This window comes from Scyliorhinus canicula, chromosome 22 (genome assembly GCF_902713615.1).
Source record: "Scyliorhinus canicula chromosome 22, sScyCan1.1, whole genome shotgun sequence".
In the NCBI taxonomy this organism is placed as follows: Eukaryota; Metazoa; Chordata; class Chondrichthyes; order Carcharhiniformes; family Scyliorhinidae; genus Scyliorhinus; species Scyliorhinus canicula.
The window spans coordinates 8,862,217-8,879,249 of NC_052167.1; the positions used below are offsets into that span (position 1 = coordinate 8,862,217).

At 47.0% G+C, this 17,033-nt stretch overlaps 1 protein-coding gene across 3 annotated transcripts in view; it reads right to left on the reverse strand.

Moving 5' to 3' along the window:
• Positions 1-17,033, reverse strand: part of LOC119956109 (glutamate receptor ionotropic, delta-1-like) — a 709,994-nt gene that overhangs the window by 338,119 nt on the left and 354,842 nt on the right. For all 3 annotated transcript variants that reach the window (XM_038782976.1, XM_038782978.1, XM_038782977.1), the window contains exon 4: positions 5,246-5,451. In XM_038782976.1, the coding sequence (XP_038638904.1) occupies positions 5,246-5,451 (206 nt within the window). The remainder of the gene's footprint in view (positions 1-5,245; positions 5,452-17,033) is intronic.

Consider the following 17,033-nt stretch of genomic DNA (forward strand, 5'->3'; position numbering starts at 1 on the left):
TTAGCACTGCTGCCTCACAGCTCCAGGGACCTGGGTTCAATTCCCGGTTTGGGTCACTGCCTGTATGGAGTTCACACATTCTCCCCGTGTCTGCGTGGGTTCCCTCCGGGTGCTCCGGTTTCCTCCCACAAGTCCCGAAAGACGTGCTTGTTAGGTGAATTGGACTTTCTGAATTCTCCCTCTGTGTACCCGAACAGGCGCCGGAATGTGGCAACTAGGGGCTTTTCACAGTAACTTCATTGCGGTGTTAATGTAAGCCTACTTGTGACAATAAAGGTTATTATTGGGGATAGGGCAGGGGCGTGGGCCTAGGTAGGATACTCTTTCAGAGGGTTGGTGCAGACTCGATGGGCCAAATGGCCTCCTTCCGCACTTTAGGAGTTCTACGTCTGATGTCATGTCGCTGTATCGAGCCATGGGACATTTTCTGATGTTAAAGCTGCAACGTAAATTATCTCTCACCAGAAAGATAGACTCAGCCAATTATCAGGCATCAAATGTTGAATTGTAGTTTGGATGTTTTAGCTCTCTGGATTGTTTATACACTCTGATGTGATGCAGCATTTATTCATCCTGCTGGTCGTCACAGCTGGCAGAATGTCTGCGCTACACCACATAACGGCTCATTATATTAACATATTGTCCAATCTGAACATCTCTCATTCTTCCTTTGAAATGGTAACTACCTGCACCTCACCAGTGTCCAATAAATTTCAATATGCTTAAGTAAGAATTGTGAGAGTTCTAATTATTGCTGGCTGTCAGGCAATTCTGAGTTCTTCAGATTATCACTGTGAGGCTCACTAAACCTGCAAGAGCAAGTCAACCCAGCATTGTGAACAAATCAAAGTAAAAATGGATTGAAATGTTCTAAATACATGGGTGGCAAAACTGATCTGGGTTCTTGCATTTCTCAGGCATAACATTGCAGCATGAAATTGGACCTTTTTGGATCTGTGCCCTGTGCCCTAAGGGTATTGGTGCAGCTCAGGACCATGTTCAGACAGCCTTGACTGCTGTCTGGTGCTAATGAAGATCCCACAACCTCATTATACACCCTGTTCTGAAATTACTCAAATGCTACAGGCAAAGACTGTGTTTCACAAGTTCCTAAGCGTTATTCAGCATTACAGCAGAATAACCCACGACTGGATGAAGGTCACCAACGACAAGGTAAAGAAGCATTTCGCACCAGAACATGGAGCTGAGACGAACAGGGGCCGGGATTCTCCGACCCCCCGCCAGGTCAAAGAATCCCGGGGGAGAGGCACGATTCCCGCCCCGACGCCGGCTGCCGTATTCTACGGAGGTGTTTTTCGGCGGTGGCGGGATTTCCGCGACGCCGGTGGGGGGGGGGGGGGGGGGGCGTTGACAGCAGCCCGCCCGGCGAAACTCCGGGCCCTGATGGGCCGAGCGGCCCTCCATTTTTGGCCAGTCCCAGCGGCGTGAATTACTCACCTCACGTACGGAGGGACACGGCAGGTGAGTATGCGGGGGTGGCGGCCCTCGGGGGGGGGGGGGGACACAGGGGGATCCGACCACAGGGGGCCTCCACGGTGGCCTGGCCCATGATCAGGGCCCACCGATCTGCGGGCACGCTTGTTCCATGGAGGCACTTCTTTCTTCTGCACCGGGCCCCTGTAGGGCTCCGCCATATTGCCTGGGGGGCATTTGCGGAGAAGAGAACCCCCCCCCCACGCATGCCTGAAAATACGCCAACCGGTCTGCGCATGCACGGACTCACACCGGCCGTTCCGCGCATGCGCAAACTTGTGCCGGCCATTTGACACCAGCTGGAGCGGCGCCAACCCCCCGGAGTCCACCTCGCCCCCGAAAATGTGGAGAATTCCGCCCTTTCGTGGGCCGTTGACGCCGGGGTGGTTGGCGCCGGTTTTCCCGCCGGCGTGGGGAATCCCGGCCGGAGTTTCTTCTCTCGGCTCCGCACTGTCCCGTCCTGCTCGTTACCCTCCAACGTCTCCACCTCTCCTGCTCAAACCCTCTCATACTCTCACCCTCCGTCCCCCTCACTCTCTCTCTTGCACCTACCCTCCTGTCCTCCTCTCCTCTCTGTCACAACCCTTCCTGAAGGGCACTCCCCAATCTGCCGAGCTCACTGCAATGATTCAGATCAGGCCCAAGCCCTCACTTTTGGGGGGGACCTCAGCAATCTCAGCCTCTGGACGCTTCAATCCGCCAGCGGAGATCACTCTTAAAAATGAGGCAAAGAAATCTTTACTCCAATAACTTTATAAATAATGCATGTAAGTAAAGACCTGCTCTGGGCAGTGACTGTAAATAAACCCTTTGACTTCAGTACCCATAATCTTCGTACATTAGAACACAATAAAACCGTCTGACTGGACTGAGGCACAATAGGCAAATTGATTCCAATGACAAAGCTTTCGTTCTAACTCAGGGGTGGGCAAACTACGGCGGAAAGGTCCTTATGCGGCCCACCAAGTCATTAAAAAAAAAAAAAAAAAAATTTTTTAATTTTTTTTTTAATTTTTAATTAATTTTTTTTAAGGTTAATGGGGGGCGCTGTTGGGTTACTTACTGGTAAAGGGTGGATACGTTGACTTGAGTAGGGTGATCATTGCTCGGCACAACGTCGAGGGCCGAAGGGCCTGTTCTGTGCTGTACTGTTCTATGTTCTATATGAGGCGCCCAGAATCATAACCGGGTGAAGTAATTATTTTACTTAATATACTATGCGGCCCTTTAAAATTGTGAATTTCTGAATGTGGCCCTTGCACGGAAAAGTTTGCCCACCCCTGTTCTAACTGGACTGAAAGATTCAGAATTAACTCACTCTGAACCAGACTGGACTGAGAAACACAACAATTAACACTAACTGTGTGAAGAAATAATCAGGCTCAGACCAGAAGAAATAGAAAGAGGACCATGCCATTCAGTCCTTCGAGCCTGCTCTGCCATTTAATAAGATCATGGCTGATCTAACACTCGCCAAGTCCACTTCCCTGCTTTCACTCCGTAACTCTTAATTCCCTTCCTGATTTAAAATCTATCTATCTCAACCTTGACAACGTTCAAAGACTCGGTCTCCACAGCTTCCTGGAGCAAAGAGTCCCAAAGATTCACCGCTCTTTGAGAGAAGAAATTCTTCCTCCAAAAATGAAAACAAAAAAGAAATACCTCAAATCCCTCTTAAATGCACGATTAGAGATTAGAGGTACAACAATCTTTAACATCACTAACATAGCAAAAACGTGCCAACGTAAAGACGCATCGGGTTCATGAATGAGCTTCAAGGTGGGAAATTTACCATTGTTACCTGGTCTGACCTACATGTGACTCCAGACCCACACCAAACCTGAGGTGGCGCAGAAAATCACTCAGTTGCATCAAAACAGCTACAAATAATTACATTCCGACTTTGGCCCTCAGCTCTGGATTTGGGCATCAGGCTCACCCGGCCCAATCACTGCCTCATATGATGGGAGAGACAGAAGCCCTCTGACCATGTTAAAAGTTCATGAATATTTACTTGAAGTGGCCTTTAATCTTTAGACCAAGCATTAAAAAGTGGAATTAGGCTGATGTCTCCTCACCGGCCAACAGGAACGTGGATCAACTGTTCTTCTTCCCTGCTGTAGGTTTCTATGATTCCATGAGTTGACCTTGCAAAGCCCACCTCATTAACTTCATATAGTCTTGTGGCAACATTGGGAGAATTGTACTACAGACCAGCAACAATCTGACATCATCATAACCATCTTTCAGTCCATGTCCCAGACTCCCCCATCACCATCTCTGTCCAGCACCAGCGGCACAACAGCCCAAGAGAGGTGGCGGGTGGCACAGACAATTGGGAGTCACCCGAGGACCCCATGAAGTCTCACAGCTTCAGGTTAAACATGGGCAAGGAAACCTCCTGCTGATTACCACGTACCGGCCACCATCAGCTGATGAATCAGTACTCCTCTATGTTGAACATCACTTGGAGGAAACAGAGGGTTGCGAGGGCACAGAATGTAGTCTGGCTGGATGACTTTAAAGTCCAGAACCAGAGGTTGCTGTGTATCACCACTACTGACCAAGATTTGAATGAGATAACTGCTAGACTGGGCCTTCAACAGATGGTAAGAGACCCAACAAGAGGGAAACACCTACTTGACCTCGACCTCACTAATCCAGCTGCCATCTGTCCATTCCAATATTGGTAGGAGTGACCATCACACAGCCCTTGTCGAGACACAGTCCGTCCTTCACACTGAAGGGAGCATCCACCATGTGTGACACCACCGCTGCTAATTGTGATAGATTCAGAACAGATCCAGCATGTTCATGAGGCACGGTGAGCAATACCAGCAGCGGGATTGTGATCCAGCACAATCTGTAACCTTATCCCCTGCCGCATTCCTCACTCTACCATCACCATCAAGCTGGGGAGTAAGCATGGTTCAATAAAGGGTGTCGGATGGCAGACCAGGGGCAGCACCAAGCATTCGGAAAAACGGATTGTCAGCCTGGTGAAGATACAAAACAGGATTGTAGGCCTCCTAACAAACATAAAGGAGCAAAGTGATAGAGTTAAGCAATCTGACAATGGATCAAATCAAAGTTGTGCAGTAATCGTAGTAAATTATTTCTGCTCATCCTTCCCTGTCAGCAGTCTTTGTCATGGTCAACCTCACCATCCTCCTCCACCACCTGTTTCCATTATTGCCTCTCCAATCATAGTGACACAATCAAGGGGCATGACTTCACTTCATTGCACCATTACCTCTGGAGTTCCCCAAGGATCCATCCTTGAATCCCACTATTCTCAGCTAAATGCTCTCCACAGTGACATCATCCAAAAACGCCAGGTTTAACAAGTACACTGATAACACCCAGCGGTTATCATTTTCATGCAATTAAAGACATTTTAAAAAATAGTACATTCTGTGGGAAATATTTTGCTGACAGACTGAGACACTCAAGATGTTGACACTTTAAAAACTACCACCAACAGAGCAAAGGCCTGGCCTCTGGGCCTCTGGGCCTCCTCTGACTGGTCAGCTGCCTGTTTGCTTATTTTTACAAAGCTATGAATTTCACACTTGACAATTTCTGGAATCATAAAGACGGTGGAACTTTTATGGAACATTTAAAATATAAACCGAGACGATTCTGCATGTTTGGGTACCGACACACATTTGACCTATTCAGCTCTCCTCTCGCCTCTTCCTGCACCCTGGCTCCCCGCTGATTGACCCTTTGAGTTGTGCTGATCACTGACCTCGTTGATGAATGTCTGAGCTCCCCGCGGGCTCAGCAGCAGGATGGCCCGACGCAGGGTGTCCCGGTAACGGTTCAGCTCCTCCGTTTTCATGGTGTTGAAGAGGCTGGCGAAGATCCGACTGATGTTCTGGTCGATCCTCTGCAGAGACACATCCAACCCCTGGCGAGAGGCTTGATCGAGAAATCCCTGCAATCCTCGAATATCTGAGGAGACAATCACAGGAAGATTTGTTGAGGTCACATATATTAAACATTTTCTTTGAGTGTTTCATGAAGATAAATCAAAGGGCCAATCTGGGCCGACACACAGCCCCTGCTATCTGAGGCTCAAGTTCCCCATTGTCCCAGCCAGCGGGTTCAATGGAGGGTCAGTGGTGGGGGGGCGTTTGCTGGCGTGAATTTCCCACAGGGTCTTCTGCTGGTGCTTGCCAAGGCAGATCAGGAATCCCACTGGTGGTTGGCATGAAACTGATTTGCATCCCACTAACGGGACACAGATGAAGGCCCTGCCAGGAGGCTACTCCCATGCCCAATTTTCCGTGACGCTAGCAGGAAATCAGGCCGGTCCAAAGCTCGCCTGGAATCATGTGGCAGGCAGGGGTCAGTGCCTGTCTGAAGAATGCCTGGAGCTGCCTCCAGGGTTTGGGATTGAGCCAACTAGTGGCCCTGGATCCTGCAACCCCACAGCAGTGGGTGGGGGAAGCAGCTATCAGGTAGATAGTCCAGCTTTAGGGTCATCGAGGAGGTGAATCTTCCAGCCTCAGAGTGTTCCTGGAGATCCATCTTCTTTCTTCAAAGGTGGGTCAGTGATATTGGGCACCTTTTAAATGTGACACCCAGATCTGATAGTGGGACAAACACAACCAGGTCCGTCACAGAATATGGCACTATTACCCCTGGATGCAAAGCTAACGAGGTCTGAGCTGGAAGATATGGTTTGGTTTCCAGTCAGTCTCCAAAGAGGGAAACGCTTCCCCATCCTCGCCATAGGATTCAATTCCAGGTGGGAGATTCCGACCGTAATGTGTAATCCAGATCATGGTCCTTAACTTGGAAGCTCCTCAATCAGCCTTATTCGGCCTTACTCCCCTTTCCATTTACTCCAACTTCCACACAACCATCAGATAGAAATGCTTCCTGTTTAGGCCTGTTTTACAGACACATCTTCTGAAGAGACAGCTCGAATACCACCCACTCGCATGGTGTTTGCTAATTCTCCTCCTGAATGGCTACTTGATTTGACTCACTGGAGATTTGAGTTATGTCCCTCACTGGAAATAGAGCAGCAGCATGGGTAATGTGTCAGATAGCGAGGGAGAAAGAAGGAAGCTGGAGTTCTGTGTGCAATTCCGGTCGCCACATTATAGGAAGGATGTGATTGCACTGGAGGGGATGCAGAGGAGATTCACCAGGATGTTGCCTGGGATGGAACGTTTCAGTTATGAAGAGAGGTTGGATAGGCTTGGGTTGTTTTCTCTGGAGCAGAGAAGACTGAGGGGCTCCCTGATCGAGGTGGACAAGATTATGAGGGGCATGGACAGTGTGGATAGGGAGCAGCTGTTCCCCTTAGTTAAAGGGTCAGTTACGAGGGGACACAGTTCAAGGTGAGGGGTAGGAGGTTCAGGGAAGATTTGAGGAAAAACCTTTTTACCCAGAGGGTGGTGACGGTCTGGAACGCACTGCCTGGGAGGGTGGTAGAGGTGGGATGCCTCACATCCTTTAAAAAGTGCCTGGATGAGCACTTGGCACGTCTTAACATTCGAGGCTATGGGCCAAGTGCTGGCAAATGCGATTAGGATTGGCAGGTCAGGTGCCTTTCATGCGTCGGTGCAGACTCGATGGGCCGAAGGGCCTCTTCTGCACTGTAGTATTCTGTGATTCTGTGAAAGGAAGGTGTGGGGAGAGAAGATTCCAGCAGCTGGAGGTAAAGATAGGCAGAGTGAGACAGGTGGAAAGAAATGGAGAGAGGTGTATAAATAAAAACGAAAGGCAGAAGAGAGAGAGAGAGGTAGACGTATATTCAGAGTTCAACATCAATCTTTTCATGGAATCCAGTTGAAACATTAACCATTTTGCAGTTGTTTGAAGAGGTTTGAGCTCAGGTTAGTTATTAAGATATTGATTAGCTGTAGGAGACCTTCATGCCAGATATACCATTATTCCCTCATGGCCATTGTACTTTTTATTTTACATCTTTCTGCCACTTCCTGCTGATTGCAAAGTATCATCTCAGTCAACTGTGCTAAGTCAGTCATGGCTACGATAGATTCACCTGAGGAAGGAGCAGTGCTCCGAAAGCTACTGATTCAAAACAAACCTGTTGGACTTTAACCTGGTGTTGTAAGACTTCTTACTGTGCTCACCCCAGTCCAACGCCGGCATCTCCACATCGTAGCCAGTCATGAGCCTCTATTAAAAGGGGCCAGCACGTTTCAAAGAGAGTTGACGACAAGATAGTTCATCTACAGTCCCCTTGAGGGATGATCACTATTAGACTCAACCTCTCTCGTCACTGCATTCTTGGTTCCTGTAGCTTCCGAGTAGCGAATGCCGATAACGTTTATTACCAATTGGATGAAGGAGCTACCTGCAGATTGGAGTCCCTCTTTAATTGATACATGTATTTAAACTGAGCTTGTCAGTTAGAGAAAGCGGCTTCCTAAGGAGGGATGAAGATGAAACACAATACAATTCAGGCAAGAACTGATAAAATGGAAGGACCACAGAGAATGAATAGCAGCCGGCTTTACTGGTAATGTGTTACAGGGTCGGGCACATTCAATGATATTCTCTTTTCAGCAGGTATGCACAGGTTGCAATCGCCCCTGGTTTCCATGTGGAGCTTTGACCAAAGTGTGCCCCATTTATTCCTGTGACACTGAAATCAGAGAGCTTTGCGCAGGTGTATCATTTGGCCAATTGTACCATTAACATTTATATCAGGAGCACAGTCAGAAGGGTTCAACATACTGTGCACCATTATCATTTTTAAATTAATTTGAAATGTGTAAAAACCGAACAAGACGGGCAGGAATGTAGCAAAAATACAATGAGTGTGAACTCGGCTAATTGGAAGGTTCCTGTGTCTGGCACTCCTTTATGTGAGCATAATGCTGTTTATCCACTGGTGTGTTTTAAAAGCTCCACAGGTCCTGAATAGACTAGAAGGGATCCATTCATATTCAGAATTGTGAGTCACACCACACAACACCCACTGGATTACGCTAAACCTATACAACAGACGTTTAATTTGCGATGATACGGGCGTTCAGCTTCTGTAATTGGGCCTTTTGCTCAGGCAGCAGTTCATTAGATGAATACTGCTTCCTGTTGTATTGTACAAATCACTTTGCTCAGTATTATAAAATATATGGGAATTGTACACTTTCTAACATGCAGCCATATGTGTGGTGTATATATTTAGATTCATTCCCACGGTAAAGATTGGAGTGGTTTAAGTATTTTATTAAAATCGCTGGAATTGTTAAGTTTGGCTGATTCTTCCAGACCTCAACACCAGTTGTGAAGAATGCAGCTATAAATACAGAATTATAAGAGAATCCAGCACTGAATACGCAGCTATGTATAAATATTGGAACTACACAGTGGAATTTTTATGTTTGTTGTATTCACTCTGGTATCACTCACTGTAAAGGCAAAGTTACTGTAGTGCTGTGATCATAGTTCTCTCCCTCATTGGAATAGAGGTATCTTATTAAACTTGATAGCTTTCTATTTGGGGATTTAAGGTAAATATTACATGAAATATTGATGGATAACTTAAATGTCTCTCTGCAACATTAATAAGTCTTGGATTCTCGAATAGAAACCGTGGGCGGGATTCTCTGTTTGCGACACCGGAATCGCGTTTGGCGATTGGCCAGAGAATCTGCCGAAATCGGGGGCGGCGCCGTTTTTTGGATGCCATCGGGACGGCCTCAGGATGTCACCTGAGGCCCTCCACCGATGCTCCGTCCTCGATAGACCCGCCCCCAACGGACCGACCTCCCGACGGCGTGAGACACGTGTCCTCTCAACTTTCATGAATCTGGCGTGGCAGCTGCGAACTTCTGCTGCGCTGCCACAGTCAGGGGGGGAGCTGTTCCGCTGATGGGGGGTGGGGGCTTCAGCGGGGCTGGGGGGACTGGTGGGGGATTACAGGGGGGCATGATCTGGCAGGTCGGGTCTGCGCGTAGCCGGCGCCATGTTGTATGGCGCGGTCGCCACAGGTCGCCGCTGTGCGCATTTGCAGCCACAGACTCCGCCATTCTGCACCCGTATATGCAGGTAAAGCCGGGCGGAGCATTGGTGCGGGGGCACCGCCGACCTTTTGGTCATAAAACCAGACGCTTCCTCCGGACATGGCCGCAAAATCGCATGCTAAAAGTGAATTGCACATTCAGTTCTTTAATAGACTTTGATACAATTTAGAATGTATAATATCTCATATAGTCTTCTGCATCCAAACTTGCAATCCCATCTCCACACATTCTTCAGAGGAGAGGCACATCGTTGAGGAGAGATACCCAGGCCCTTATACCAGGTTGTTACCATCTTGCGAAAACATGTTAAAAAGGCTGTTAAGTGCTCTCGGAAGTGTCTTGATGAGTACAAGATAAAAAGATTCAGCATGTCTCTTTTTTCAGCAATACTCAAGTTCTGTACTACTAAATGGCTAAAAAAAATTATTAACGAAGGATAAGGTTTGCAGGGTTTCGCTGCTGTCAATCTGGAGTTCCCTCACGTGAAGACGGATCGTTGGTCCCAGTGGATGCTGGGAGATTCTCACCAATATCGGCAGATCAATCCTTCTTGTCACAGTCTCTCGGGTATCCAAAGGCAGGCAAGTGCAGCTGAGGCGAGGATTCCGAGCTAGATACTCATGACCACTTTGTTTCAGGCAAGGCAAAGAGAGTGTGAATTGGGCATCTTTTCACTTTCTCAGTTCAACCCCAACTGAGTTATAAAAAAAACAAGTTCAAAACTTTATCTCCATGAGGTGATTTCCAGTGAATCACGAGTCAAGCCCGTAAATCTGTTTTATTTTTAACATCAATTAAAGTAATTGCAACTTGAATGAGCAACAAGTCTCCCCTCACAAGTATCACGCTGGTCAGGTGATTTATTTTGTTTATCTTTTTTTAACTATATTTTTCTTGGGTTTTTTAATTTTTTATAAATCACACAACAAACAACATTTTCAACAGTATAGAACAAGAATTGCAAATATAGGAACAAAAATAAGTTTTTTCCAACAATACAAACAAAACAAAGAAAAAGCAATAACTTAACCTCTATATCCCCAAATCCCTAATAGCCCTACAGCCAACTGTGTTGAGATCTTTGAAAAAGGAGATAAACGGTTGTCATCTCAGGTAGTTGAAAGCAGACAATCTCTCAATGCACAAGTAGATTAGCTGTTTGTGCCTCGCTATCGATTCCCGGGCAGTGGGTTGCAGAGTCGGAAGTCCTGGAGGTTCATGTTCCCATTTCAGTGCCTCGTGCTTGGTCTCCACACCTCTACCCACTACAACAGAAAACTTCAGTCTTACATTTGAAGTGAAGCCCCAGTGATTCGCAGTTGTCCGATAGCTTTTTTTAAAAAAACGTTCACTTGCATTAGCGACTGTCTCGATCGACTGAAGCTCCACTACAAACTGTATGATGTCCAAGTATTTACTGGAGTTGTTTTTCCTGCCACAACAACGATTCCACCTCGGAAGACCACGACATTTCTCCCGACCTCATTCGCGATGCTGTATGGACCTGGATCTCGGTCGCTGTTTCCTGCTTCTGGCTCACAGAATAGTCGCTGAAAGTTGGTTCTCTCCCGTTTCTTTGTGCGTACGGCCCAGATCTCATTGTCATCTTCACTTTTGTCATCTTATTTGTTATAGCCGCAAAGGGAAAGAATTAGAGCGCGCATGCTGAGCTCATGTAACACAGAGCAGGGCGTTTGTGTACAAGACCCGGCTGAAACAGGAGGCGATGCTGAACTCCACAGAAACGCTCCAATTACATCATTGTGTCACATGTGACATTACACCAGCCAATGGTGTTACTCTGAGAGATAACAGGTGAAATAAAACAGGATGCGTGACTTATCCTTCAATACTTACCTATCCTCTATATTCTTGTTGTTTTGTAGTTCCCGAGTCTGGCCCTCGTGCAATTCTGCAGCAGGTGAGGTACAAAGACCATTTTAAACCCAATGAGAGAACCCCACATTGAGGCACTTGTTACTCAGAGCCACCTACACTTCAATGCCTAAAGGATTATGAGGACCCTGTGTTTTAAACACTGAAGAACATTTAATTCTGGATTTCTCCTTCCTGAATTATTTTTAAAAGTCTGCAAAATTAATTCAGGACTGTGAACATGCCATTGCTCAAGAAACCGCAGGTGAACAGATAGCTTTCCAGCGGGGAATACCTGGAGAGGGAAGAGATAATCATTTAACTGACCAACCATGAAAGACTTTTCCACTGTGCATTGGACTTATCAGTGACCTCCGAATCCATCAAACCAGAGTGAAAGTAAGTCATCTCTAAATCCGAGAGACGTCTTCATAGAGAGAGACCGATGAATGTTATTTCATGTGAATTTATTTTTTAGTGATTTGTTTTTATTTCAGCGAGGAAGTTATTTCATCGAGGAATGGACATACACAGGACAGTATTTCAATTGACATTGTTTTTTTCTGGGCGGGAAATATCCAAAGGCACCGAACTCTGGTTTTAACCAGGATTCCTTTTGGGAACACAACATTTACGTAAACGTATTTCATTTAAAGTCACAATTTTCAGGAATGCAACTATAACTAAGGGCAGCACGGTGGCATAGTGGTTAGCACAATTGCTTCACAGCTCCAGGGTCCCAGGTTTGTTTCTCCGCTGGGTCACTGTCTGTGCGGAGTCTGCACATCCTCCCCGTGTGTGCGTGGGTTTCCTCCGGGTGCTCCGGTTTCCGCCCACAGTCCAAAGATGTGCGGGTTAGGTGGATTGGCCATGCTAAAATTGCCTTTAGTGTCAAAAAAGGTTAAGTGGGGGTTGCTGGGTTGCGGGGATAGGGTAGATACGTGAGCTTGAGTGGGTTTCTCTTTGTAAGGGCTGGTGCAGACTCGATGGGCCAAATGGCCTCCTTCTGCAATGTAAATACTAATTCTATAAACTTTAGTTGAGCATTTACTGCATTTAAGTATTTTAAAATATTGCAAGTAAATTGCCCATAATAATAATCTTTATTATTGTCACAAGTAGACCTATAATAACACTGCAGTGAAGTTACTGTGAAAATCCCCCAGTCGCCACATTCCGGCTCCTGTTCGGGTACACACAGGGAGAATTCAGAATGTCCAAATTACCTAACAGCACTGGCTGGATTCTCTGTCGGCGGTGTGCTCCGTTTTATCAGCAGCCCGGAGGTTTCCCGATGGCGTGGGGCTGCCCCACAATAGGAAACCCCATTGACCGACCGGTGTAATGGAGCACCCCGCCGTCGGGGTGAAATGGAAATCTGGTGCGGTGGAGCGGAGAATCCAGCCCCATGTCTTTCGGGACTTGTGGGAGGAAACCGGAGCATCCGGAGGAAACCCACGCAAACACGGGGAGAACATGCAGACTCCGCACAGACAGTGACCCAAGCCAGGAGTCGAACCTGGGACCCTGGCGCTGCGATGCAACAGTGCTAACCACTGTGCACTTTTCGCTTTACCACTGAGATGAGTGGTAAAGCGAAAAGTGCAGAGGATACTGGAAGTCTGCAGAGGGATTTGGATAGGTTAAGTGAATGGGCTAGGGTCTGGCAGATGGAGTACAATGTTGACAAATGTGAGGTTATCCATTTTGGTAGAAATAACAGCAAACAGGATTATTATTTAAATGATAAAATATTAAAGCATGCCGCTGTGCAGAGAGACTTGGGTGTGCTAGTGCATGAGTCACAGAAAGTTGGTTTACAGGTGCAACAGGTGATTAAGAAGGCAAATGGAATTTTGTCCTTCATTGCTAGAAGGATGGAGTTTAAGACTAGGGAGGTTATGTTGCAATTGTATAAGGTGTTAGTGAGGCCACACCTGGAGTATTGTGTTCAGTTTTGGTCTCCTTACTTGAGAAAGGACGCACTGGACTGGAGGGTGTGCAGAGGAGATTCACTAGGTTAATCCCAGAGTTGAAGGGGTTGGATTATGAAGAGAGGTTGAGTAGACTGGGACTGTACTCGTTGGAATTTAGAAGGATGAGGGGGGATCTTATAGAAACATTTAAAATTATGAAGGGAATAGATAGGATAGATGCGGGCAGGTTGTTTCCACTGGCGGGTGAAAGCAGAACTAGGGGGCATAGCCTCAAAATAAGGGGAAGTAGATTTAGGACTGAGTTTAGGAGGAACTTCTTCACCCAAAGGGTTGTGAATCTATAGAATTCCTTGCCCAGTGAAGCAGTTGAGTCTCCTTCATTAAATGTTTTTAAGGTAAAGATAGATAGTTTTTTGAAGAATAAAGGGATTAAGGGTTATGGTGTTCGGGCCGGAAAGTGGAGCTGAGTCCACAAAAGATCAGCCATGATCTCATTGAATGGCGGAGCAGGCTCGAGGGGCCAGATGGCCTACTCCTGCTCCTAGTTCTTATGTTCTTATGTTCTTATGCTACCGTGCCCCCCCCCCCCCCCCCCCCATGCACCTGCTCATGGTGAAGTGATGTATATTTGCTAATTTGAACAAAGATAGTGATGGGGACAGGGGAAGGAATTCTGAAATTTGATCCGTGGTGTTGGTAGGCTGGAAACTACACATCAGTAACAGAATTTACAAAGTAACTTGTGCCAGAAAACAGACACAAAATGCACGATAAAGTAAAGGTTGGATAGAGGAAGGTCTTGAATACAGATAAATAAATACACTTTTCGTCTGGAGAATTAATCAAATTACTTCATAAACCTTATCCTCTCCCTACCATATATATTTGATGAGATATTTTGCAGCATAACTTCTATCACACAGTTAAAATTATCAGTTATAGTCTTAAGTTACACCTCTTGTGTAAATTTGCACACTTTTCCTTGAAATCTCATCATATTCTTTTTGACAACCCATTGAATCTCTTCTTCTTCAAACTTCTCAGCCCAAAAACCAGCCCACATTGTTTTAGACTGGCCAAATAGTTTCACTGAGGAAGAATTACTCTTAGTACTTAATCAGAAGGTTATTAGTTCAAGCCCCATTTCAAGACTTTCGACCCATAAGGATGGCACCAGTGCCGTACTGAAGGACTGCTGCTCCCTCTGAGGGAATGCTTGATGGTCAGAGGGTCAGTGCTGAGGGAGTTCCGCACTGCTGGACGTTAATTGTATGTTGATTGGATTGTTAGGACACACAGGCAGGTGAAGGGCATTCCTTAATTAAGTACCTTGAGCACATATAAATGGGCAATAGCCAGGACACGGGGTCTGCAGAAGAACTGTAAGATTGGGGAAAAAAAGTCAAACTCTGTCAACAAGGAGAAGTCCTGTGTCTTGGTGGTTGCTTCACCAACTGACTTGGATACTGTGACTATTGGAGTGTCAGTACCATAGGAGTGGAAGACTGTCTTTCTCTTGCTCCCCAATTACAGTGCCGTTGGCTGCTTGAGAAGTTGGACAGACAGTCCCACATTCAAGTTCAGTCCGCCATAAGCAAGTTTGAGGAAATGGCTGGTATCAGAAGGTGCCGACAATCCTGGCATGAATATAGTCTCCATAAAACAATGAACCTCTCCATGACAATTCGGACTCCTAGTTGCCAGTTCCATATGATAAGGTTCATTTCCCTAGATGAAGTTTATCACTCCGTATTGCAATAACAATGTATTGGGCTGTGCCTATGGTGTGAAATGAGCTGTTCTTGGCTCAAAAAAACAAATGGAATCTCAGATTGTGAAAATAGTGGGTATAGACTATGGAATAGAAATGTCTTCAGGTTATGATTGAACAGTAATAATGGGCACACAGGAACTTACAGTGGAGTACAAGCATTTTAATTGAATGAGTTGACCCATGGCTTCGTCTTTCAATCAACCTGCTTCTCCTTAATTACAGCTTAATGCTCCGAGCTTGTCCCTTGCCCTGCAACATGCTGCATCGCCCACTATATTCCTTTTTCAATACCTTTAAATATTAACCTCACGCATTTATACAACAAAAGCAAACTCATACTACCCGCAGTGTCAATGTGTATGGCATCTTGATGAGGAATTATAGTTTGTTAGACAAGATTATGCTTTCCTATGAAGAAACCATGGGGATACTTATCCAGATTGTGAGTCCAGTCTTTTCCTTCTGATTATGATTCTCCGTCATCGCTTCTCGGGGGTGAATTAGATTCAACAGCTTTATAACTGGGTTCTATCTCACCGGAGACATGACAGAAATCTGGAGCAGAAACGGTAATGTTCCATCTAGGAGTCGAACTCTTAATTATAACAAATATTAAGTTGAGAGAACGCAGCTGCTAAGAGCTATCGAACAGTTTGTGCCTTAATCGAGGATTAGGAAGGAGACAGAAAAGTGAGGGGAAAGGTTAATCAATGCCTAGCATTTTGTGGGATGTTTGTCTTCACAAATTGTTCATTTTAATGCCCCCCCCCTGCACCCCACCCCATGCCCACACCCCCGTAGATGGATTATGTGAAGCCTGCACACTGGGCTCAAGGAATATACAATCCTGCAAATAAGGGAAGCTCAAAATACTTTCAGAATTCAGTGCCCCAATACATTGGGACAGTCTGTAAACCCCATAGAATAAAAACAGAATTTGCCCTGAAATACTTGTCCTATATGCAGCATTGGAGCAAGTGTAGACCGCCGGGTCGGAGAATCGCCGGGGGCTGGCGTCATTCCCGCCCCCGCCGTGTCCCGAATTCTCCGCCACCAGAGATTTGGCGGGGGCGGGAATCGCGCTGCGCAGTTCGGTGCCCCCCCCCGGCGATTCTTCGGCCCATGATGGGCCGAAGTCCCGCTGCTGTCAAGCCTCTCCCGCCGGCGGGATCAAAACATCTACCTGACCGGCGGGACTGGCGGTGCGGGCAGGCTCCGGGGTCCTGTGGGGGGGGCGCAGGGTGATCTGGCCCCGGGGGGTGCCCCCACTGTGCCCTGGCCCGCGATCAGGGCCCACCGATCGGCGGGCGGACCTGTGCCGTGGGGGCACTCTTTTCCTTCCGCCTTCGCCATGGTCTTCACGATGGCAGAGGTGGAAGTGACCCCCTCCCCTGCGCATGCGCGGGGATGACGTCAGCAGCCGCTGACGCTCTGGCGCATGCACGGACTTACGCCGGCCGGCTAAGTCCTTTCGGCCCCGGCTGGCGTGGCGCCAAATGCCGTCCACGCCAGCCGGCGGAGCGCCAACCACTCTGGCGTGGGTCTAGTCCCTGGCGCTGTGAGGCAGCAGTGCTAATCACTGTGCCCCCATGCTGCCCCATGGACTGCAAGCTTGCGTAACCAGTAATATTGCCTTGCTCTACTGCAAAATCTCATTTTACCATCTAACTAGCAGCATCAATAAAGGAAAGATTTCATGGTGAAACTCAATGCCAATTTCAGAAGGCTGCAACATGCCTAATTGGTCGATGAGGCGCTGTTAAATGTTGCAGCAGACCAGACAGAAATGTGAGCATGAGAACAAGGTGGTGGATTAAAATGGCAAATAAGCAGTGATGTGTTAGGCGGGTTGGTTCGACGTTGACTGTAACTGGATGCAGGGAAGCTAGAAACAAACGTCTAACACCGGAGATGATCCAACACAGTTTTATTTAAACT